The sequence below is a fragment of the Ambystoma mexicanum genome, chromosome 3p (assembly GCF_040938575.1).
Source record: "Ambystoma mexicanum isolate Mex_15411 chromosome 3p, UKY_AmexF1_1, whole genome shotgun sequence".
Lineage (NCBI taxonomy): Eukaryota > Metazoa > Chordata > Amphibia > Caudata > Ambystomatidae > Ambystoma > Ambystoma mexicanum.
In genome coordinates this window covers 933,524,354-933,547,956 of record NC_090925.1, presented here as the reverse complement: position 1 = coordinate 933,547,956, position 23,603 = coordinate 933,524,354, and the positions used below count along the sequence as shown (strand labels likewise).

Sequence of the window (23,603 nt, the reverse complement as noted above, 5' to 3'; positions counted from 1 at the left end):
TCCACTGGGGATAAAGGGCCATGTTCACATTGGTGGAAATGTAGGTTTTCTGACCAGCGGTGCACGTTGGTACAGTGGTGCATCAGTGACCGCCATTTTTCAAGTAGTATTTCCACTGACCTTTCACAAGTTTTGGAGCTCCACCAAAGATGGTTGCTGATAGACTGGGACCACTCTGAAATACTTTCCAAACCTTTTTTTTCCCTGCAGCTGAGATTTTCTTATTGATTGATTTAGCAAGATGCCATACGTCAAATTGATGTTTGATATGTGGGAACTGCTCTCTCATTGTCTTGGCAATTGAAACGTGTCTGTCCGTGGCTATGAGGTCGATGTGCATTCCACTCGATTGCAGATATTCCACTGATTTTATAAATCCTAGTTTCTCCATGGCCACTGAGGATGTACAGTATGTTACCTGCACGACCACCGAACTCACAATTTTCTTACTATCCATGTCCTGAAAGTGGTAGGTGCAGTACTTGGCAGAAAATCCAGGGTTGTCACACTGTCCATCGCCGGCTAGCCTGAATCGTTTGCCTTCGAATGTACTTGCTAGAGACAATTGTTCAATTTTCCAAGCATCACTAATGGCCGGAAACAGATAATCATGTTGGTATTTGTAGTACTGCGTTTTTGAAATGAAATGGAGTCCCACAAACTGAAAGAAAGACTTTAACTTTCTAAAACTGGAGCCACTAAAAAGTGATGCAGCTGCACACAGTAGATTGCCTGCTGGCAGTTTCCCCAGCATCGGTTGTGCAGACCATGAGAACGTATGATGTAATCTACAGGCGGCATGTACTGTGACGTTACTGCCTTGTTTTTGACGAGTCACATGAATCAATGGCTTCCCACATGCTTTCCCTCTGACGGAATGCCCACATTTCAGCATACTTATAATATCCATCAAACAACTGTCGAATACTATGTATTTGTCCTCTTTCATTAGACTGTCATCCTGCGTCAAAGTTGTTTCGGCCTGTAACGTTGAGGACATATCACCACATTTGAAAGAAATATCGCTGCTATCAAGTTCTGATGCATCAGTGAATGCTGCTGCTGGTTTATTCTCTGTCATTTCAACATCTGCTACTTCAACATTGATGGGAGAACACAACAATGTCGACAGCTTTTTTGGTGGCAATTTTTTGGCGGGTGTAGATTGTGTAAATTGATCTGCGACTACTTCAGAGCTATCTTCAATACATCCAGTATCATGTTGTTGCGGTGGTGCGGTCATACTGTAGCAATGGTCCAATACAACTTTGCCGGATTCTCCGGACACATTCATTTCATTTTCTGTACATTGGACATGAGCATCCCGAGTCTCAACACGCCGCGTCTGAATTAATAGTTCCTCTATAGCCTCCATAGTGTAAATGGTCTGGCAAGCAACATCTCTCATTCGCTTCACTGTCTGTGTATGTATAGTTCGTAGACCCACTGGTAACTAGAGAACAGATTGGAAAAGGGATGTTCAGTTTAAACACAAGATAAAGTATAGTACAATTGACTTTAAAAAAACATAAAATAGTCTCCAGCACAAAAACAATTCTAAAGTTATGAACTGTTTGTAAATAACCTTATTTTTGTTTCTTTTCTTTGCAACTTTTTTGACTCGACCTTCAACATCTGCACGCTGTTGCTCCGATACGAATCCGCATGTCTCCCCTTCCTCTTGCGCTGCAACAACTATATTTTCTGTATCCGCATAGACAGCACGGAATGAGGCTCCATCGACTCACTGAAACATAGTATTTTCATTACTGTGTATCAAAATATTGTTAGCATAAAACGCACGTGAGGACGAACACACATGTACATCTCAATAGCCAAACACGATTTAAACATTGTGTGGAACAATCAAACGACAAGTATTCAAGCTCTGATGACCTAGTTCGATGGAGCTGTCAGTATTCATACCTCTGGCTCTGCATGGACTGCGACGAATAATTGTATTGAAGAGGAGGCATCAGCAACTCCCTGAAACACAGTACTTGCGTTAGTATGGTTTTCAATATCGTAAACATAACACACACTTGGGGTCGACGGCACAGGTAAATATAAAGAGATAACCACAAATGTTGCATTGTCTGAATGAATCAAGGAATATTTAAAAATGATCAGATTTAATCGACTTATTTCTCAGATTTCTTTACATCTGCATCATCTAAATGGGATCTTGTGATTGTAGTGGAAGCTCCATCATCTCCCTGAAACACAGTACTTGCGTTAATAGGGAAGAAAGTATAGCAAATGGAATCACGTTATATGATCACGCTCGATGGAGCTGTCAGTATCCATACCTCATGCTGCTGAAGAATATCTAGGGCTGTTGTCAATGTGGTGCGCACTTCCGAAAGCTGTTGCGCCGATTCGTTTCTGCATGGTCCCGCTTCCACCGGAATTACTTGAATGTCAGGCTCCGCATCAAGTGCGTGGGTTGACAATTCAACAACTGCCTGAAACATAGTATTTGCATTAGTAAGGATTACAATATTGAAAACACAACACACGCTTGGGGTCGACCGCACAGGTACATATCAACGGCTAACCACAAATGAAACATGGTGTAGAACAATCAAACGACAAGTGTTCCAGTCCTGATGATCACGGTCAGTTGAGCTGTCAGTATCCATACCTCGGGCTGCTGAAGAACATCTAGGGCTGTTGTCAATGTGGTGGACGCTTCAGCATCTCCCTGTAAGACAGTACTTGCATTAGTATGGATAACACTAATTATAACTGAAAACAAACACCAGGGGACGACAACTAAGGTGTATATCAATTGGAAAGTACTAACCAAACAATTGGTAAAATAATCACACGATACATACAAACTATTACTTGACATGCATAAAACAAGTCTAGCGGAATAGCCAAGTATGATTACCTGATACGCGCTAGAAGTGGTTGATAACTGCGAGCATGTGACGGAAGTAGAATGTTCTTGCTTCAGATTCAAGGGATAGTCAAGAAGCGCAATATAGCACAGTTCCCTGTGCCCATATATAGATTTTGTTTGTGGGTTATGAAATCTAAAAATAATATATTGATTAATGTCATTATTCAAAAAGCTATACACTCATATCAATGTCTAAAGTATTACAAATTGGAAACAACACCTAAAATATCAATGAATCAATTCGGCTACCTACACACTACCGCAAGGCCAAAGCTAAAAACGGACACTTGACTCACCAGTGGCGGATTGTGGACGAATAGAGTGGGAATAGCGTTTGCGAGCAATTTTCGTGTCGATCGCTGTTTATTCTTCTTTGTTACCCAAGATGTGGTGTACATGTTCGACGGAAATGCCGGCTGCAGATGCGGTATCGATCACCCCTCTTGTCCTCAAAGACTTGTTGGACTCTACTTTCCAGCTCATCCAGTGGATATCCGCAATGTCTGACCCATTCTCTTATTCGATCAACAGTTTTCGGGAATACATGCATTGTAGTGCCTTCAGATTTAGCATGGGTCTTCGAAGGGCAACCGCTAATCGAACAGGCAGGCATTGTTGAAAATTCTGAAACGTAAATATCAAGATTATTATAAAACCTTGATGAATAAAAATGTCATAAAAAAGTAAATGAACCATACCATGCTCAATGCAAGGTTTGTTTTGGTCACCGGAACTATACCAGTTCATCATGTGCGGCTTAGTATTTGCATAAGTTACAGACATTTTTTAAATTATGTGACTAAACTCTGAACATGTGACTCATCCCTTGGATGTTCTGTTTTGCACGAAAAGGAACCATGCTTACCTTATAGACTGGACCCCCGAAGGATGCAATTCGATGACAATTGACACAGATGAAAATAAATAGATCTATTGATAGCATAACAATTGAAACTCAAGTCAATAGCAATGAGACCAATGACCATAGCTCTATTGGGTACTGTAATAGCAAATAGATTGAAATGTAAAAATGACCGAAATATGACTAGGATACATGGCCTTATCTTGACCAACAAACAGTTGGATTCAGCAGGCCGAGCAGTATGTTGCAGGAGAACAGGTAGATGGCCACAGGTAGCACACTGACGAGTTTGCTCGAAGCAGTCACAGATAGCACGGCGACGAGCAGATTAGCATAGATCTCAGTGCTTCTCAGGTAGAAGGTTCAGGAGTTGACTTGCAAAGCACAAAGATGTTCTCATGAGACATATCAAGTGGTTTATAAAGTATTAGAAACAGGGGTGTGTTTGTGAATGAATGACGTGTGTATGTCGTGGTATTATGTTTATTGCAGGGGGAGGCCTGCCTGGAAACACGCGGTCTGAGGAGGCCATGTGAGCGATGGACCCTGGGCGTGGGATACCTTTTGAAGTGTACATGCTGTTTGGCACCTTGGGCATTTGCGCCCGTCACAGCCCCCCATGCCAGCGCTCATCCCCGGGTGCGAACCACCTTTGATAGAGGGGGTGGGATGGATGGGCCTGGGGCGTGCAGATAAGGCACAGGAAGACTGTTGAATGGAGACACACTTATGTGGATTGCAGGGGGGCGGCCTGCCTCAGGGGAGGCTTGCCTGGAGACACGGGGTCTGAGGCGCCATGTGAGCGATGGCCCCTGGGCGTGGGATACCTTTTGAAGTGTACATGCTGTTTGGCACCTTGGCCGTTTGTGCCCGTCACAGCCCCCCATGCCAGCGCTCATCCCTGGGTGCGAACTGCCTTTGATAGAGGGGGTGGGATGGATGGGCCTGGGGTGTGCAGATAAGGCACAGGAAGACTGCTGAATGGAGACACACTTATGTGGATTGCAGGGGGGCGGCCTGCCTCAGGGGAGGCCTGCCTGGAGACACGGGGTCTGAGGAGGCCATGTGAGCGATGGCCCCTGGGCGTGGGATACCTTTTGAAGTGTACATGCTGTTTGGCACCTTGGCCGTTTGCGCCCATCACAGCCCCCCATGCCAGCGCTCATCCCCGGGTGCGAACCACCTTTTGGCGTGCAGGCAAGTGTGTGGGAGCGAGGGGCATCAGGCCCCTCTCACCCTTTACTTCTCAGTAGAAACTCGTACCAAGTGCCTCCAGTGGTGGGTTCGCCCCTTGCCCTTATGTGATGTTAACTTTGGATGACATTTGCGTAGATGGGAACACTGAGCAGGACACGGGGCATCCATTTGTGTACCCCCTTTCCACTCCATTTTGGTGACCAGGCCTCACTGCGATAGTACAGCGCGCAGAGCACATGGCCCACAGCCTCGTTCCCACTCTGACTGGAAAACTCCAGAGGTATTTGCAACAGCTAATAAATGTAACACATCACTCTCTGAGATCACCGTCCTGCATGTGAACCGGCCTGAACCAAGCACATGGCTCGTTCATCTCCACAAACGTGTCCTTGCCCACACACCCTCGCCAGTGGAAACTTACTGCCATTCTGGCCCTGTGTCCCTGCAAGGTATTCTCATGTGCCAGACCACTGACCACGCCATGATTCCCACCTAGCAGATCCCCAACTAACATTAGACCCCTACTGCAGTATATCGTTGCCTATCAATAACAAATGCCACATATCGGAGATTCTTGTGAGCACAGACCCACACTTCAAACAGTGTATTATAGTGGTCAAGACCCTTGACCTAAGGCCTGTATAATCCAATGTTAATTGATAGTATAGATATATGTATGACTTTTATAGAGACATAACCGCCTGAAAGACTTTGAACAAGTGTTATTTAGTGCATGCATTATTGATAATATATTATGTTAGCTTAGATAGTGACCACCCCGCTTCAGAGCGACCTGAACTTCACCCATTCCGAGCACAGGTGTCTGACGTCCATCCTTAAATGGAGACACATTTGATTGATTTAAAAAATCGAAACAACCGTTGTTAAAATATATGTGGTGTTTTATTTTGTGGCTTATTTTGATGACACAAAAATACAAAACTTTACACATTGTACAGTTCAGGTTGCAGCACAGCGAGAGAAAATCCCCTGTACTGACCGCTGTCACTCGGGAACGTTTCTCCTATGGCACGAACGGCACAGGCGGGTATCACTCTTTTCGAACGCGGTGTCCAAGCCTCCCGTGAAGCCACCATGTAAAGGAACGATAGGCCACCAGCCTGTACCACCTGTGAAAAGGAATGAAACAAACTGTTTTTAAATGACCAAGATAAGTTTAACAAACGTTTGTTGTCAATGACAATTCTTGTAACTAATGGCATTCTGCTCGGACAAATGCTATCTAGACACTGCACACTATTGAACGACTTTCATGCGTTACAATGATATGTATATGTAATTTTGGATATAGTAGAAGACCATGAAATTGGAGTGGCATGACAAGCAGAGTATACTTACTCGTTACTCGGATTACGAGGACGAACAGTTGCGTGACGTTCGTGCATAAGCACCATCATTATCCTCAACACGGACTGTGTGAGGCAGGCTGCCCTGAAGTCTGGCAGCTCGGTGATGCATTGTGGTCGTGGCTCGCCTTCCGAAATGTAGGCCACGCATCCCGAGTTTTCACAGCAGCAGCAGTTCTCGTCCTCGGTTGGCATTAGCTCGCACCGATTGCATGTGCACCAGGTGGAAACACCGTCCATGCGACTAGGTCCAGGCTCTTCAGCTGTTGAATCGTCCTCCCAACTGCCGTCCGAAGACCCATTGTTTTCGCGTGTTTCCCTTTCCAGTAGTTCCTCCTCGGTATACTCGGGCTCGTACATGTAGGGCATTATTGTATCCATTGTGTGTTAAACAAACTAAAATAATTGATAGCGGTGGCACTGGTATCTGTTGACACGGGCTACAAGCAACGAAGGTAGCTGACCAGAGCACAGAAACGAGTCAGAGAATACTCAAAGTAGCACAGAGAGAGGAATGGAATAGAAACTCTGCTGCTGTGTGTTGTGAAACGGTCTGTTTATACTTATTGAGGAAAGAGGCGTCCTGCCATTTCCATGGCGACACGTCATTAGCTGAAGCGCAGCGAATGTTGACACAAGACGTGCTTTGGTGTTGTGAAATGGGCGGTACACGTCTGCTGATGACAGGGTCAGGGGATATGATTTAGTGCCGCAAAAGCAGGTCAGCCAGGGCGATGGGGGAAATGATAGGATTATCACAAAATGGCAGCTCCCTGGTGCCTGTTTCCGCGTGCGTTTAATGGACGAAAACTCGGGTAAGGTCCATAGGAAATTTTTCTAAAATCGAGCAACTTAGGCTTAAAAACACATGGCCGACCCGTAGGGGCAATAACAATTTTTGACCGAACCATTCCTTTAAGGGTTAGGAACGCTTTCTGTTGGTGTGGTGACCAGATAAATGGGACATTGGGACTCGAGAGTTTCGTCAGGGGAGCAGCGATGGCTGAAAACCCTGCGATGAAGCGCCTTTAAAAGTTGGTGAACCCAAGGAATGACTGTGGGCCTCATTACGACGCTGGCGTTATGGGGTTAACGGCACCGTAAAAGGTGCCGGTGCCGTCAACCCCGTCCCGCTTCATTACGAGTGCCCCTCGCGGGACATGGTAAGCACGCCTGGAAAAACCAGGCGTGCTTACCGAGTTCCGCGAGGGGAAGAGGGAGCAAACAACGGGCCAACTCGTAATGGCCCATTGTTTGCTCCCTCTCCCATTCCCATTCAGCCCTATGGGGGCTTAAATGGGGAAGGACCGTGTCCGGGTCCTTGGACTGAGGAATTACTTGGCCTTCCGAACTCGGAATGGCCCGGTAATTCCTCATTCCAAGGACCCGGACCCAGACGCGAGTTCGGCGGCAGCCATGCCGCCAATAGCGGCATGGCTACCGCCGAACTCGTAATGAGGCCCAGTATGTCTTTGATGGTTGTGGGGACTGGCCAATCTAAGACAGCACGGATTTTAGCAGTGTTCATAGTCAGTCCTCCGGGAGTGATGTGAAATCCCAAGAAATCTACTTCTTGTGCATGGAATAGGCATTTCTCAAGTTTGGCATAGAGACAGTGAGAACAAAGCCTTTTAAGGACTTCCCGCACATGCAATATGTGCTCTTGTGGTTACTGGGAAAAAAAGAGTATATCATCGATATACACTCCCACATATGTGTCAATTATGTCATGGAAGACCTCATTCATAAACCTCTGAAAAGGGGCCGGGGCATTACATAATCCGAATGGCATAACAGTATATTCAAATAGACCATAACAGGTATAAAAGGCGTTTTCCATTTGTCACCCTTTCTGATACGTATCATATTATAGGCACCTCTGAGGTCTAACTTGGTAAAAATTGTAGCATGGGTCAAGCGGTCTAACAATGGTGAAATGAGGGGAATCGGGTATCGGTTCTTGATAGTTATCTGGTTTAATCTTCGATAGTCTATACAAGGGCATAGATTCCCTTCCCTTTTAGGCACAAAAAATATGGGACTGGGGATTGAGATGTAGTAATATCCCCCAACCGTATTGAATGTTGCAAGTACTCCTTCCGGACTACGTCCTCTGATGGAGACAGGGAGTTAATGCGCCCACATAGAACAGGAGCCCTGGAACCAAGTCAATTGGGCAGTCATAAGGACGATGTGGGGGTAAATGTTCTTCTGATTTCTTATCGAACACTTCCAAAAAATCGTGGTATTCGGGAGGCAGTTCGGTAGTTATAAGACCGACTACATGTCCCGGAGGATCAGTATCCATTGTCTGTGGTTTGTGTAGTGTTAAACGAGCCAGGGCTCCCAGAGCTTCAGCAGGAGTCGTAGTGTCTGGGGCGTGTATGCAATGTTCATGACAAAATGGTGAGTCAAAAACAACAGATCCTAGAACCCAGTTTATGACAGGATTGTGGGTTCGTAACCATGGGATACCAAAAGTCAATCCATATCGTGGGGTGGTGATCAGATCAAAAGAAATGTTTTTCTGGTGGGTGTCCTGTAGTATCAGAGTTAAGGGAGTGGTCTGTTGTCTGACGGGTCCGGAAACAAGAGGAGAACCATCTACCGCTTGTACGGGTTCGGGGTGCCTTTTATTCTTTAAAGGTAGATTCAAGGAAGCGGCCAATGATATATCAATATAATTTCCTGAAGCACCTGAGTTGATAACTAATTGAACTGAATGCTTGAGGTTTCCTATGGGGCACAGATACACTTGCAGGTTCAGGGGTCTAGAGGTCTCTGATAACGCTGGGGGAGTATATGAATGTACTGAATGGCTCATCCACCCCCCCCCCGTCCTAGGGACGAGCCTTCTGAAAACCTGAGGTCTTCAACTTGGGTCTTCTAGGACATTCCTTCACAGTGTCCAAGGGTTCCGCAATAAAAACAAGCATTGGCTTGTCTACAACGTCCCCGTTCTGTGGGAGATATGGGACTGCGTATACCCCCAACCTGCATGGGTTCACAGGTCTCAGAGGAAGTAGGTGATGTGACAAATAGAGGGGTGGTCTTTTTATTTTCTGTCTTACGTTCAGTGTGTCAGGCATCAACCTGGAGAGCAAGATCCACTAACTCGATATACTTAGTGGGTAGTGCTGGTACAACTGCAAGGGCATCTTTCATCTGATTGCTAAGACCCCCGTAAAACACTACAGATTTCTTATCCTCTGGCCATGCGGTCCCTACAGACAACTGGTTAAAGCGTGTGATGTACTCAATTAATGGGCATTTCCCTTGTGTTCATTCTAGTAGCTCCAGGTCTCGGGCTTGGGCTTTGTGACGAGGATCAAACACCCGTATCATTTCAGCTACTACTTGGTCAAAATAGTTTTCCAGAAGTGGATTCGCCCAGGTGGCGGCTATTCGGCTTAAGTGAGATAGAGTAAATGCAGCTTTAGTTGTGGAGTCGGGGAAGGCCTGCGGCCGGCATAGGAAATTTTACTTGCACTGGTTTAAGAAGGTGCAGAATTTACAGCGGTCACCCTGGAATTTCTCTGAAGCTGCAAGAGGAAATGGGGTTGGCACGTATACTTGGGTTGGAGCCGCTGCTGTGACAGGAGGTTCTGGTTGGGCAGCAGCGTCCCCGAATTCTTCATCAGGGGATAAAGCATGGCTTTCGCTTTGGATGGCGTCTAAACGTTGGTACATAGCCGCTGCGGCGGCGGTCATATCTGCCGGAAGGACTGTGATAGCCTGGACAAGGGCAGCCACCGGGTCCCCTGCAGAGATATCCATAACTAAGAGGAAGAAGGCTTCTCAGTATGTCACGTTCTGAGCTCCACGAAGTTAGGTATACCTCCGTTCCCAAGTACCAGTCAGAGAGATAGAAAACAACTTGCTGACCGATTATTGAGACCACAGGTGGTGGGGGCAGGAACACGGATCCCAGGTGGCTGCAAGAGAAGGATAGGGTTAGGCAAGACAGTGCAACAAGTACAGAGGCTGTAATACTAGAGGGTTATGGACACCTACCCGTGGGAAGACCAATGTCAGTTCTTATACCTAGATGTCCCTCCCTGGGAATTCAAGAGGTGAAAGATTCAACCAGGGCCCATTCTTTACTCTTGCGGGCAAGACTGGAGTACGGGATGGATACAGCAGCAATCCTGTAGTTCATGAATGTCCAGAAAAGTGTCCACGTTCACCAAATCCAAGGGGTCAGCAAAAGAAATCCAGAAACCAAGTCCAGAGTTCAAAGCCGTGAAGAAAACAAACCGAGTTTTCCAAATGCAAAAGGATAATCCAAGGCAGTCCAAAGTCCAAAAACAGGTTCCAAAGTACAAAGCAGCCGGATAGCAGTTTCAAGAGCAGTAACTGGCAACGCGCCGTGAGAACAGCTGAGAAGCATATGGCTAAGGGTGGGCATTGCTTTTATGTTGTATTTCCTGCCCCTGATTTTCCCTGACGTGCATTTCGTGACCCGCGCGTAAGCGTAGTTTGTAATACTACGCGTGTGGACACGTGAGCGGCCAGAATGTCGGAAGGTCCGCCGGGACCACAAGCGCCATGGCTGCCTTCATCCGCCCCGTTGCCACAAGCGCCATGATGCCGGAGTCGCTGCGCGGCACCGAGCCGCAGATGACAACAGCGGCCCGCGGCCCCCACGGTCCAGTATGGCAACCCTGAAGGCAGCCCGCACCTCTGTCAACGCTGGGCCGGGCTACCCATGCACCGTCGTCTCATGGTGTGTGTGGGCGGGATCGAGGGTTGTTGCATGACAAACAGTACAGATGCATAACAGAGCACTTTTCAGAGTTAACAACAGAACAGATATGCAGTGGGGGTAGGATACATAGGGCCACAGAGAGGTACAGCTGTACAGGCTGGCAGGGAGGAGAGGGGTGGATGGCATCTAGCGAGTCAGGTGGCGCAAAGAGGCGACGTGATGGCGTAGGTGTTGAGGAATGAGAGACTCCTTGAAGAGGTGGGTCTTGAGTTCTTTTTTGAATTGTACGAGCGTGGGGGTGAGTCTGATGCTGATGGGGAGGATGTTACATAGTCTTGGGGGATAGGCAGAGAATACTTGTTTTCTGGTCATTTACTTTTTGCAGCGGTAGATTTCACGTCTGCATGTGTCCTGGCTTCTGGAGGTGTGCTGTCTGCCGGAGATGCTGTTTCTCCACGTGGTAGCTGGGTGACTTGAGGGTGACTGCCTTATAGATGATGCAGCAAGACTTGAAGGTGATTTGTGCGTGCATAGTGAGCCAGTGAAGGTTGCTGAGGGCCAGGGTGATGTGGTTGTATCTGCATAGACCAGCCGCATGTAGGATACTTTTCAGGGGCACAAGGGAGGACAGCAGGAGGCCTTCATGGAGAGCATTGCCCACATCCAGGTGGGATAGAACCAGTGCTTGAACAGTGAGTCTAAAGCTGCTCAGAGGGAGGAAGGGCTTGACTTTCTGCAGGAGGGAGAGCTGATACCAAGCTGTCTGAGTTTTCTTAGCTATGTGTGTCTTGAAGGAGAGGTGTTTTTCGATGTCGAACTCGAGGGACTTGGAGCAGGAGGTCCACTCGGGTGTGCAGCCCTCAGGGTGCATGCTTGATAGCCAGGTGTGTATGTCTGGGTGTTCGGTGTTGTTGGAAAGGAGTAGGAATTCAGTCTGGGAGGGGTTCATCTTCAAGTTTGCACAGGACATCCAAGACTGGATCTGCGAGGGACAGGTTTTGAGCCTGTGGATGTCATTGATGGAGTCGATCTTGAGGTATAGCTTTGTGTCTTGGGTGTATTGGTGGATGTGTGTGGCTAGGAGGGCTTCCAGTAGCTCCATGTATAGATTGAAGATCACTGGGTAGAGGATGGAACTCTGAGGGACTCCACAGGTGATGGGTAGCACTGGCGATCTAGATAAGTCCATCTGAACAAACTACTGGCGGTTGGCGAGGTAGGACTGGAACCACCATAGAACAAGGTCACTGATCTCCATTCGCCGATGTAGGGTGTCCATGAGCGCCTGGTGGCCTACTGTGTCGGAAGAGGCTGAGAGGTTGAGTAGAACCAGGAGGCAGGGGTGGCCGTCGCCAAGGATGTTGAGGATGTTGAGGGTGTCGTCAACCACTTGTATGGTTGCTGTCTCCATGCTGCATCTAAGTCTGAGCCTGTATTGGTAGGTTTGGAAAAGATCGTTGGTACTGATGTGTTGCTGCAGTTGTGCAGCTGCTGTTTTCGCAATGATCTTACCTAGGAAGGGAAGATGGGTGATGGGACGATAGTTACCTAGGTTGTTGGGATCCAGAGTGGGTTTCTTTAGCAGAGGGAGGATTTGTCCTGTGTTTAGGGTCAATGGGAAGGTGCCATGAGTTAGGGAGCACTTGATGATCTTCAGATAGGCAAGGAGAGCTTCCGAGGGGAGGGTCTTGAGGATGGATGCTGGAAGGATGGTGTCTGTATACGATGTGGCATTGAGGGCAGCCAGGGTTTCTACCAAGTTCTCTGTATAGCGTGTCTTGAAGGTTGTCCAGGGTGTGTAGATTTCACAAGGAGGGACATGAGGTGGGTTTGTGGATGCAGAGCTGGTGTCTATATGCTGGCAAATCTTGCTGATTCTGTCGATGAAGATGGTGTTGATGGCAGTGGATTTTTCGATGAAGTGTGGTATGGCAGGTTTGGTTAGCAGGTTTGATGCAGTGCTTGACTGCTTTAAAGAGAACTCTGATTTTGTTGTCAGCTTCTACTGTGGTGTTCTGATAGTAGGTGGCCTTGGCTGTGTTGATTAATTGCTGGTGGGTTTTTCAGAGTTCCTTGAGGAGTGCCAGGTTGGATGCAGTCCTGGAGTGGCACCAGGTTTTCTCTTGTTTCCTGATGACTCTTTTGCTGAGGTTGAGTTCTTGTACCAGGGTGCTGACGGTTTCAGTTTGCTGGTGCGTTGTTTTAGAGGCATGTGTCAGTGGCTGGATGCTGAGAGGCTGGTGTTGACTGCTTTCAGTAGAGAGTCACAGTTGGGTTTGCGGGTGTTCAGTCCATGTGAGATGGAGGTTGGCGAGGTCTTCCGTGAAGTCCTGTCACTTGGAAGTTCTTGAAGGACCTGAAGGTTTGTATGATGGGTTTCTGCTGGGAGTGCTTAACTGGGGTGTTGTGCAGGATGTTGAAAGGCATGACAAGGTGGTCCGACCAGTCAAGTGGGAGTGGAGAGCTGTAGTGGGGAGAAGGCAGTGCAGTGATGATTAGGCTGGGGAAGGCACATTTCTTGTGCGCTGGGTCTTTTTTGTACTTTGTGAGGCTGAGGGCCTCAAGAAGGCCGGGGAGAACTTCCTTCATCGGTTTCGTGGTGGTGTTGCCTGGCAGGTTGAAGTCGCCTAGGAAGATGTTGGCATCTGTAAGCGACATGGTGGTGACCAAGTTGGTGAAGTCTCTGATGAAGGCAGTGCTGGGTTTGGGTGGTCTGTAAATGGGAGGTGACTTTGTCCATCAGGGACAGCAGGAAGTGGCAGGAGAGGACATTGAAGGAGCAAATGGTATTGATGTCAAGTTTGGTGCAGGGCCACAAGGTTTTGTGGATGACTGTGAGATCTGCACCTGTCCTGTTTGGCCGGTCTCGGTGTTGGATGCTGTAGCAGTCACAGACAAGGACGTCTAGAATGTGGATGGAGGTGGGTGTCAGCCAGGTCTAGGTGATGACGATGACGTCAAGGTCGTGTGTATTGATGAGGGCGACGATGTCTGCTGTGTCGGCAGATGTCAAGCCCACAGGAAATGTAACACAACTTCTTCCTGACCACAGAACCCGAATGGAGATTGACCCTCCCACCTTGGTTGGTAAGGGTACCTAGTTGCGAATAACAGTTCACCACATGGCAGTCAGTGGGGGAAGAGTGGGGTTAGGGAGAAGTTGTAGATAGGGAGGGGGAGTTAGGAACAACGGATGGAGGGTTAGGGAACTTGAATGGATGGGTAAGGGGAGTTTAGGAAAAATATATAGCATATAATATCAACTTGAATACATGAACGTATATATAGACTGACCTAAGCCTTGTTTCTCCATTTAGGCTCTTGGGACTTTTTGGAACACCTGCACTGTTAGAATGCCCTTCCTTAATCAAAGACATATCAATTCCAAACCATATGGTCGCTACCTCCTGCCCACCTATCCTTTCCACTTTCCTAGCAACGCATAGCTTAGCACAGCCACATAGAACCACAATTAGCCACATACGATAGTCACTGTAGCAACATACAGTAATTAGCCACATACATTATTCTCTTTGGACTCAGAAGCTAGCAGTCTGTGGGACTTTATAGCCCCAGACAACATTTAAGGAAGCAAGCAATGTATATATTCCATTTTTGGGAGTTTTAGACATCTACAAAATGTGTGGATATTTATGTTGGTTTGTATGTAGTCCATCGTATTTGTCGGACTAAATGACAGCCCTTATCTTAGACCCGTAATGAGACTTTTCAAAGAATCTAACTCTGATAGGTTCAATATTAGAGTTTCTTGTTCTGCTGTCTCATTCCCTATGATCTTGTAGTTACTCCTGTATTGTCTTCTTCTGTTTGTTTTCACTGCTCTTTTGCCACTTTTGCATTTTTAGTGTTTTTCTCATGGTAAATGGCTCTTTTGCAGTGTTGCTTGCATTGTATATTGGCCTTCTGAAACTGCATTTGTGGTGTCTGAATTCTTCTAAAAAAGGGCATCCAGATACTCTATCTGAGGACCCAGGTATTGGTTCCGATTCCACATCACTGCTTTCTATGGATTCTGCCTCCGACGACGATGCAGAGGAGAGTGCCTCTGACTGTGTTGGAACTCTTTTGGAAACAGCTTTAGGAATATATTTCAAATCATACTGTTTTTAAAAGGTGTAGGCACGTTTATTTATATAGACTTGTCCATCTCTCCTAAATTTCTTCTTTTTCTTGAATTTTAATTCTTTTGTATATTTTTTCAGAAAGTCATCCATAATTTGATCATTTTTTATAGTGATCTCTGGTTTGTTCTCTGTTTTCCTATTCAGTGTGTTGTGCTTGGGGAAAAAGGGGGGAAACTGATGTTGGGGCATACTGACGTGGTATTTATATGATGTCCGAATCTCCTAACCCATTAGGAAGGTTGGATACTCCATCGACCCCAGAATCCCTCAACCTACATGCGTGGCTCTTGAGAGGATGAGATATGATGACCGGGACCTCGCTGAGGAAGCACTTGAGGTGTTGCTGGTTGCATGCAGACCATCTACAAGATCTTTGCATGCTTGCAGATGAAGAAGATTTGAGGCGTGGTGCATGGAACGCAAAATTGACCCCATCTCTTGCCCCACCACTACAGTGATGGAGTTCCTTCTGTCACTGGCCTCTGCAAGCCTTCACGTCACCACAGTCAAAGGATATTTAGTGACTTTGTCTGCGTTTTAAAGATCCCTGGATCAAGGTTCATTTTTTACTATCCGGGTAATGGCACAGTTCCTGAAAGGCCTTGTAAATAAGTTTCCGCCAACTCCCTTTGTTGTCCCGGATTGTGACCTTAATCTGGTTCTGACATTTCTGATGGTGGCTCCCTTTGAGCCTTTGCACTCTTGTCCCTTACTGCTTCAATCTTTGAAAGCGGCCTTCTTGGTGGCTATTACATCCGCTAGGTGGGTGATAAGATATGATATGATAGGTTATTTATAACGTGCTTAATACCCATAGGTTTCTAAGCGTGGACGCAGGGATCGAACTGGTGTTGCTCCATGTCGTCTTGCGTCCGAGGCGAGCACGTTGCTGCTGAGCTATCCTCCCGAGAAGGTGAGTGAATGATAGGCCTTATGCTTTAAGCCACCCTTTCTGCATTTTTTTCGGGAGAAAGTTTCACTCCGGGTAAGGCCTGGCTTCCTCCCCAAGGTTATCTCAGAATTCCACCTGTCGCAATCCATCGACCTTCCGGTCTTCTACCCTCCTCCGCACCCTTCTAAGCAGGAGGAACAGTTACATTGCCTAGACCCGAAGAGGGCGTTGAGTTATTATATCGCCAGGACAGTTGATTTCAGGAGAGCTGACCAGCTCTTCATGGCTTTTTCCTTAGCCAGTAAGGGCCTGCTCATAACCAAGCTGACTTTATGTTGATGGATAATATTCTGCTAGATGAATGCTACCAGTCCGCTGGGAAGGAATTACCAGCAGGCATCAGGGCCCATTCGAGTCTCAGTAGGGGAGGGGAGTCTCAGTATCAACAGCTTTGCAGATGGGAGTCCCTGTCCAGGAGAATTGTCACGCTGCGATGTGGTCATCCCTGCATACCTTTGCAATACCTTTGCAAAGCACTGCAGTCTGGGCGTTGCTCGTACTACTGATGCACGTTTTGACTGGGCAGTGCTGAAATGTCTTGGTATAACTTTCTGCCCGCCTCCTTTATTTACTGTTTTAGGAGTCTATCAGATGAGGAATCTGCAGGATAATGACGATCCATTGAAGGAGAAATGACTTACTGTAATGTTCTTTCTATGGATTCTCTCCCGCACATGTTCTAACAATGCAAATGACTCCATTCTAGTTCACTGATGCCACCTTTTCTACTAGCCTTTCCTCTCGTGTCTTGTTTGAGAAATTGAAATGTCCTGTGTAGGATCAGAATCTAAGATTTGATTATAATTTTGATTATCTAAAACGTGTATTAACGTCTGATCATATTTCTCATTTAAGAAGGTAAATATTCCCCCGCCTTTGTCTAGTGGTTTGATTATAGCGTGTCTTTTATTTTGAAGCTCTCCAAGGGCCGTTCTCTCTTCTGTGATCAAATTTGGAGGACAGCATTTAGGTTGTCAAAGATACTCCTCAAACCATTCAAAATGTTATGCTCAAAGGTGAATACTTCAGGAGGCATTAGGTGTCAGGGCTGTAAAGGAGACTTTATCCATTGATATACATACCGAGCTCATAATTGTTATTTGCAAGTTCCTGCTGAGATTGTGGTCCCTTGTCGGAAATGTCTTTATAGCATTTAATTACCTGCTAGTTCAGCACTGATTCACTGATTGGTCTTCTGGTTTCTTCTCATGTCCTGCTTACCCTACACTCATCGCCTGATTGCTGCCTAGTTTTCATGCCTCCAGCACTGCCACCAAGCATGCCCACCCTCAATGTGGTGCTTGCACCTAAAGATTGCTGCTCATCTGGTGTGTTGTGAAAAGAAGAAAATGTAGCACATGTATCAGGATGACTGTGATTCTATGTTGTGCCTTTCTATGGGAAGAATCAGACCTGGGCCACTGCCTAGCCTAAAGGTCTACAGGAGCTAGATCGTTTCTAACAGCTAACCAGTGTAACTTTCATATTTGCTATGTGCCTCAAAAGTGGTGTTAGGGGTTTCTACCCAAATGTGCCTTCCCAAATGTGCCTTCCAGCCGAAGGGTGCTTAACTGAATCACTAACATAAGACATAAGAGTATATATTATATTGCACATCAGCTAATTGGCATACAAGCAGTTGTTAGGTTGCATGGATACCTAACATGGAAATATACACAGCAGAGGAAATGTGTACATGAAGGCTTAAAGTATGCCTCGTTTACTATCATTTAAAATGCCTACTGGATTTAGAATGAGAAAAACATATAATATACAGTTTTCACTTGGCACCCCTGATACTGGTAGAACCAAAACTAGTGTGACAGACAAGTACATATTTTACTTTAAATAGCTGCTAATCCCCCAACCCTGCTTAAGCCGAACGCAGTGCATTTACAAAATGCAGCCCCAGCCATGTTTGTACATTCCTGGTGTCCTATAAAAGGTTGCACCCAAAGCATTTGTCTGTAGTATGCACAGAAACACAGTTATGACCAGTTTAACATTTAACATTTTGTGTAAATGTGGAGATGGAAAGCAGTAAGTGTTTTTTAATAGTTAACTTACAGTTACTTCAATGAACATGCCATTCGAGTTGGAAAACTGCATATTCGCATACATTGGAGGCTGAATTGAAGTAAAGATAACCTATGACTTCCCAACAGCAGGGTCTAGTAGTAGAAAAGTAATAGAAGTTATTGGCAATCTCAGATTTCTAAAATATACTGTCTGCCTATTTTAGCTTTCCATACATTGGCTGAAAAGATAAAAGTGATATCTGTTGAAAGTGTGTCCCTCTGATCTAAACTGTCGAACACCTCTCCCAAATGGAGAGAAATGGCTTTTCTATGCTTGTGCTGGTTCATATCCATTTTCAAAGAAACCTGCTAGGCAGGAGGTGCACAGACTTAGAGGAAATATGTACAATGGAGACACTTATCTTTAGATGACCAGGGTAGGATTGAAGGGAAATGGGGCTGTATGGCCAGTGACGCAAAGAAGAAGGATCCTGCCATCTTGGATCCTTGTGTGACATCCCCTGCTTAGAGCACACATGCAGTCCTGCAGAATTACAAGTCTTGGTAAAGGAGAGAGCTAATTTTGGTAAAATGACTATGGTGGTTACTGGTAGGAGGGCTTAAAAATCCACCAATCCCCTACCAGGAATTGGATATTTACACTGTAACCAAACCTCAAATGGAGAGAATTCTTTTTGGAGTGGTTTATTAGCTCAAAGGGCACTTCAATAGGGTTGAAGAGAAGAATTCCAGAAGGGTGAAAACCCTTTCCTCAACCACCTCTGAGGTAAATAGAGGTGACTTGCCGGAGGAACCGAAAAACCTGCCTTCTGCTAAATGTTGGTAAGCAGGAAGCCACTGCATTTGTTGTGGCAAGCCTCCTGCAAACAACTTTGGAATTCTTCCGTGGTTTGGGATGAATTGACGATTATTCCAATTCTTCAAGGGGATTGGCAAAGGATCTTAATAGAATTCTTTACTTTCATGAGCATTACTCCCGGCCCATGGTGTAGCTCAGCTCTATAACTTCTCATTGAAGAATAATGTAAACATACCTTGAGATTGCACGCTTCTCTTGGGCCCCTGATTACATATCCCGAAACTTCATAAACCTTGCTGCCTTCTAAGTCCGCGTTCACTGCCACTGGACTGAATTGTCTGCTTCTCCTACAAGGAGAAGCATTAAGTAGCCTGCTTGACGCTGTTGAGTCTGCTTAGGAGACTAGGATAGTGAATCTCTGGCCGACGTGCACCATGCAAGACATTCTTGGTGCCTGGACCCCACTGACATTTAACCTTGGCATCTAGACACTGGTTTGGCCACCTTTTCCTTTCTTACCCAATGAAATCTTTGAAGTAGCCAGTTTTGTTGTGTGTTTTCATTGTTTTCGTCATTCTTGCCCACACATGTTCACCCTCCAGCATTATGATTCACACACTTGCATCTTTGTGCTTGTCTTACAGGGCTGGGTTTTTAGTGTTATTTGTTGCCTGTGTTTGAGTAAACTATTTTTTTTTGTTATGAACATTTGCTTTCATATTTCATTTATTTGATACTCCCTGTACTTTTGATGGATGCCTCTCCTTTGGACTCACATCTGACCTCTGCCCACGTTTCGAAAATAGGTGAAGGAGGAATACAACTAATTTCTGGCTGTTTTGCCCTTTTTGACTGAGACAACACTGAGCCGAGCTCTGGTACAAGAAGTTGCTCTCCCATGTATTTCTTCTCCCTAGTATCTCGTTTCTCCACACTCCCTCCAAAGAGAATCATTTATCCAAACATCGACAGTCACTTATCGAGTAGCATTTCCATATTTCATGTGTCTTTAAGGTACTGCTGTGGATTGGGTTGACCAGGAAGTAATTAACAAGGAAAAAGTGTCCATCTAAATATGGATTGTTAAATGTACCATATGTATCTACTTAGTAAATTGCAACTAATAATGACGCGAGGAATGGTTAGGCCTTAGTGTTGATACTGTGCCCTGGGACGGACACTACATATACACCGCACTACTTCATCCCACATGCCTTTTTCATGCATTGAATGTAGCTCAACATGTCTTCATTGCATTTGAAGCCATAATTATTAACCCACATATGTTTCTTGCTTCTGTTGTTAGGTGCCATTGAGTTGAGGTTAAATGACATGGTGCGTGGTGCAAAGAGTGTAGAGCAGTGCACAGTCCGGATGGCCAAAGACAAGGCAACACCCCGCTTCTCCATCTTCAGGAACAAGCGCATGAGGGGCTGGTGGCCTGTGGTCAAGATGAAAGATGAGGACGACGAGGAACGAGAGGAGCGTGAAGCAAAGGACAAGAAAAAGAAGAAGAAAAAAAAGAGGAAGTCTGTGAACCCGGAAGACGTTCAGTACACAGATGCTAATGGGAACACCTATATTTTGGCAGTGAGTTATACATGTGTTGGCAACCTATGATGCGGTGTACACACTTAACCATATTCTGCACTTACAAAGTGATTCCCTAGCAATGAAAGGACTTTCTTTTTTCACTAGCATTGTTTAATTTGTTGGGGTGCTTGTGCTGGCAAGCAAGGGTGCTGCTGGGGGGGGGGTTATATCCTCGAGTCTTTTGGTTGTAGCCCCGGATAGAAGCTCAGGGGTTACAACCAAAAAGGCTAGCTAGCCCCGAGTCCTGACAGTCCCAAAATTAGCATAGCCCCCAATCTTTTCCAAACCTAGCAACAACCCTGCTGACAAGCGCCTCTACAAATGAGGCTGGCTTTGCTGAACCTCTACAGGTGGGGGCATTTCGCAGGCGCTTGCAGGGCATTGTTAAGCTGGACACCGCCCCTTTCTCTTCTAGTACACAGCCAGCATAGCGTACATCAGTACATAGGCACATGCTAGGTCACCAACTTACTAAGTGTTAGATACACACTGCTTCTGTTCAACACAATGAGCAGTGCCATTAGTAAGTCCAGCGCACCTGGCGATCACCAGACAACTGCACCACCAGAGGGGCGAGGGAAGAGGCCACTGCTAAGGATTAGTACCTCTGCTAAGTGCCAACCTATAGAAAAGAATCTTGCTGCGGTGTTGAACAGGCTAGTTGATTAGTTCATTAATTAGTGTGTCTGCATTTGTCCATCACTTTACTTTGGGGAAAAAAGCATACTTGCTCTGTATTCTGTGGCTATATGGTTAAAATGTTCCAGTTGCCATCTATAGAATCATAGATCATTGATTACAAGGATGATGTATTTAAAGAAGCAGTTAAACATTTGGAAGCTCATTTCGCAAATGAGCATAAATTGCCCGGAGAGGGCTACTAACATTTGCACTTACATGCATACAGGTTCCCTCTGGAAAATGTTTGAAATTTGAACTATGACATGCAAAAGTAAAGTGTAAAGGGAGGTGGAAGCACCTTTACACCTCCCTTTTGCACTCCGCACAGCAAAATGAGTAAACGCTGCCTGCCATGTACAGGCAGCGTTTACAATGATTTGTAATCTGCCTGCTCCTGCTTTTTGCTGCTGTAAAAAGCATGTGCATTGCATAGGAAATCATTTGTTTTACACCAGCATGAAATATGATAAAAGGGAGACAAAACCGTAACTCCCATTCTGCCCCTGCACTCTGCCCTCAAAAACAATGAAAATGCCTTTGAATGAAGGCATTAAGAGCAGTGTAACACCTTTACGTCTGCATTTTGCGCCTTCATTCACGCTCCGGGTACTTGCACAATTAGCCGCTTGGTGTCTCAGTTTTAGATACAACTACTACATTATGTCCTGTTATTTTAATTGACATTTGTAAATCACACATTTGTCATGGGTGGTGCGCATGTTACCCTGAACAAGCCGGTGTAACGTGTAGCTGCATCCCCAAATATGATGACACTGTGAGAATCAGGAGTACATGGAGCATCATTAGGCAGTGAGCTGTCGCCATGATATGGCACAGGCATGCTAGAAAATATTTGGGCCCAAACACGTCTTTACAAATTAAGCACAGTCCACTAGGTCTACATTCATTGACAATGATGGACTGGCAGCAAAATGATGATCAGAGAATGGAGAGTTAGGTGAAGCACACCAAAGGGTTTGTTTGTTTTATATTGTTAAGGTGTCTGGGTTACATGTTCAGTACTTTTTAGGTGCTGGGGAGGAAAAATGGCCCTGACACAGAGCCACCATACACAAATAATACAAAGAAAAGAGGATCCAATGATGGAACCCTCCCATGCCCTGCACACCTTACAATCCCGACCTTTGACGGTTAAATCATTGATTCATAATGATAAAGTAATATATACTTGGATAATCTTGAAAAGTTAAAGAATAAGGCAGTTATAAATACAACTGTATTACACAGAAAAGTATTTAATGATTAAATAAATGAAACAATTTGATCAGAAAAAGTTTACAGTTCAGTTTAACACAAAATGGCTGACGCGTTTTGAGAAAAACATTCTCTTCTTCCAGAGCCTGATGAAATATTCTGAACTGCAAATTAGAGAGGAGAGAAAATAAGGCTAAGTCCATTTCACATGTAGATAGCTAACATCCGTCACTTGATCACTAAACATTGCATTATTTAGAAATATTTACAAATTCGGATCTCTTTACTTTAAATATTAGACACTTTTAAGTTTGTATCTGAAGCCAACAACCTCCATGTTTTAGAGGTGGTCGTGTTATCTGGATAAGGGGTGAGCAAACAATAACTGGCTAACTTTGTCTGCTTTACATTGTCAACTAGTATACAGAAGGGGACCTGGTTACTGGCTTGCTCTGGTACAGTAATATCAAACAGAACAGTGAGCAAGGTCAGGTGAGTCTACCTGCTGAAATGCGACCAATATAATCCTGGCTAAATCGCCCCATCTGTGGGTGGACACAGAGTCATGACAAATTCTGTGTTCTGCAGTCAGAATTTTTATTTTCAGTGCAGTTTAAGTGTAAGAATACACTGCAGTTTTTTTAAAAATATAGGACATTCAACATTTAAGACGTACAGAGTGTAGTACCTGAGTTATCAACAATCAAATGGTTAATATTTGAAAAACCCAATTCTATGTTTGTACATTCTCTACAGGTTCCTTGGGAAGGAAGCTAGATAATTTAGTGGAGTCATAATCAAGTACATTACCCATTGAGTGTGGGCACAGTTAAGAGTTGAACAACAACATCATATATAACATGTCAACACAACAGTGTTTCAGCCATTTTGTGAGGAGCTGGGTGAGCTCTGGTAGTGTAGGCCTTCATCAGGACAAGGGTTTTTTTGCGAGTACATTGTCCTATGTAGTCTGTTGAAATGAAACAGACAGAGAATGTGTCAGGATATAATTGGAATGGAGATTCTAGCAGTAGATGTGTAAATAAATACTCAAAAAACAGGCGGGTCCGGTGCTTACCGGATCCAAAGAGCACATTGGCTCAGGGCGAGGAAGTGTCAATGTCCACTTCAACACGA

At 45.4% G+C, this 23,603-nt stretch overlaps 1 protein-coding gene across 1 annotated transcript in view; it reads left to right on the top strand.

The window, feature by feature from the left end:
• LOC138581135 (fer-1-like protein 4) overlaps positions 1 to 23,603 on the top strand; it is a 1,598,034-nt gene that overhangs the window by 1,530,017 nt on the left and 44,414 nt on the right. Inside the window, exon 43 of the mRNA XM_069652231.1 lies at positions 20,284 to 20,567. Coding sequence (XP_069508332.1) covers positions 20,284 to 20,567 — 284 coding nt within the window. The remainder of the gene's footprint in view (positions 1 to 20,283; positions 20,568 to 23,603) is intronic.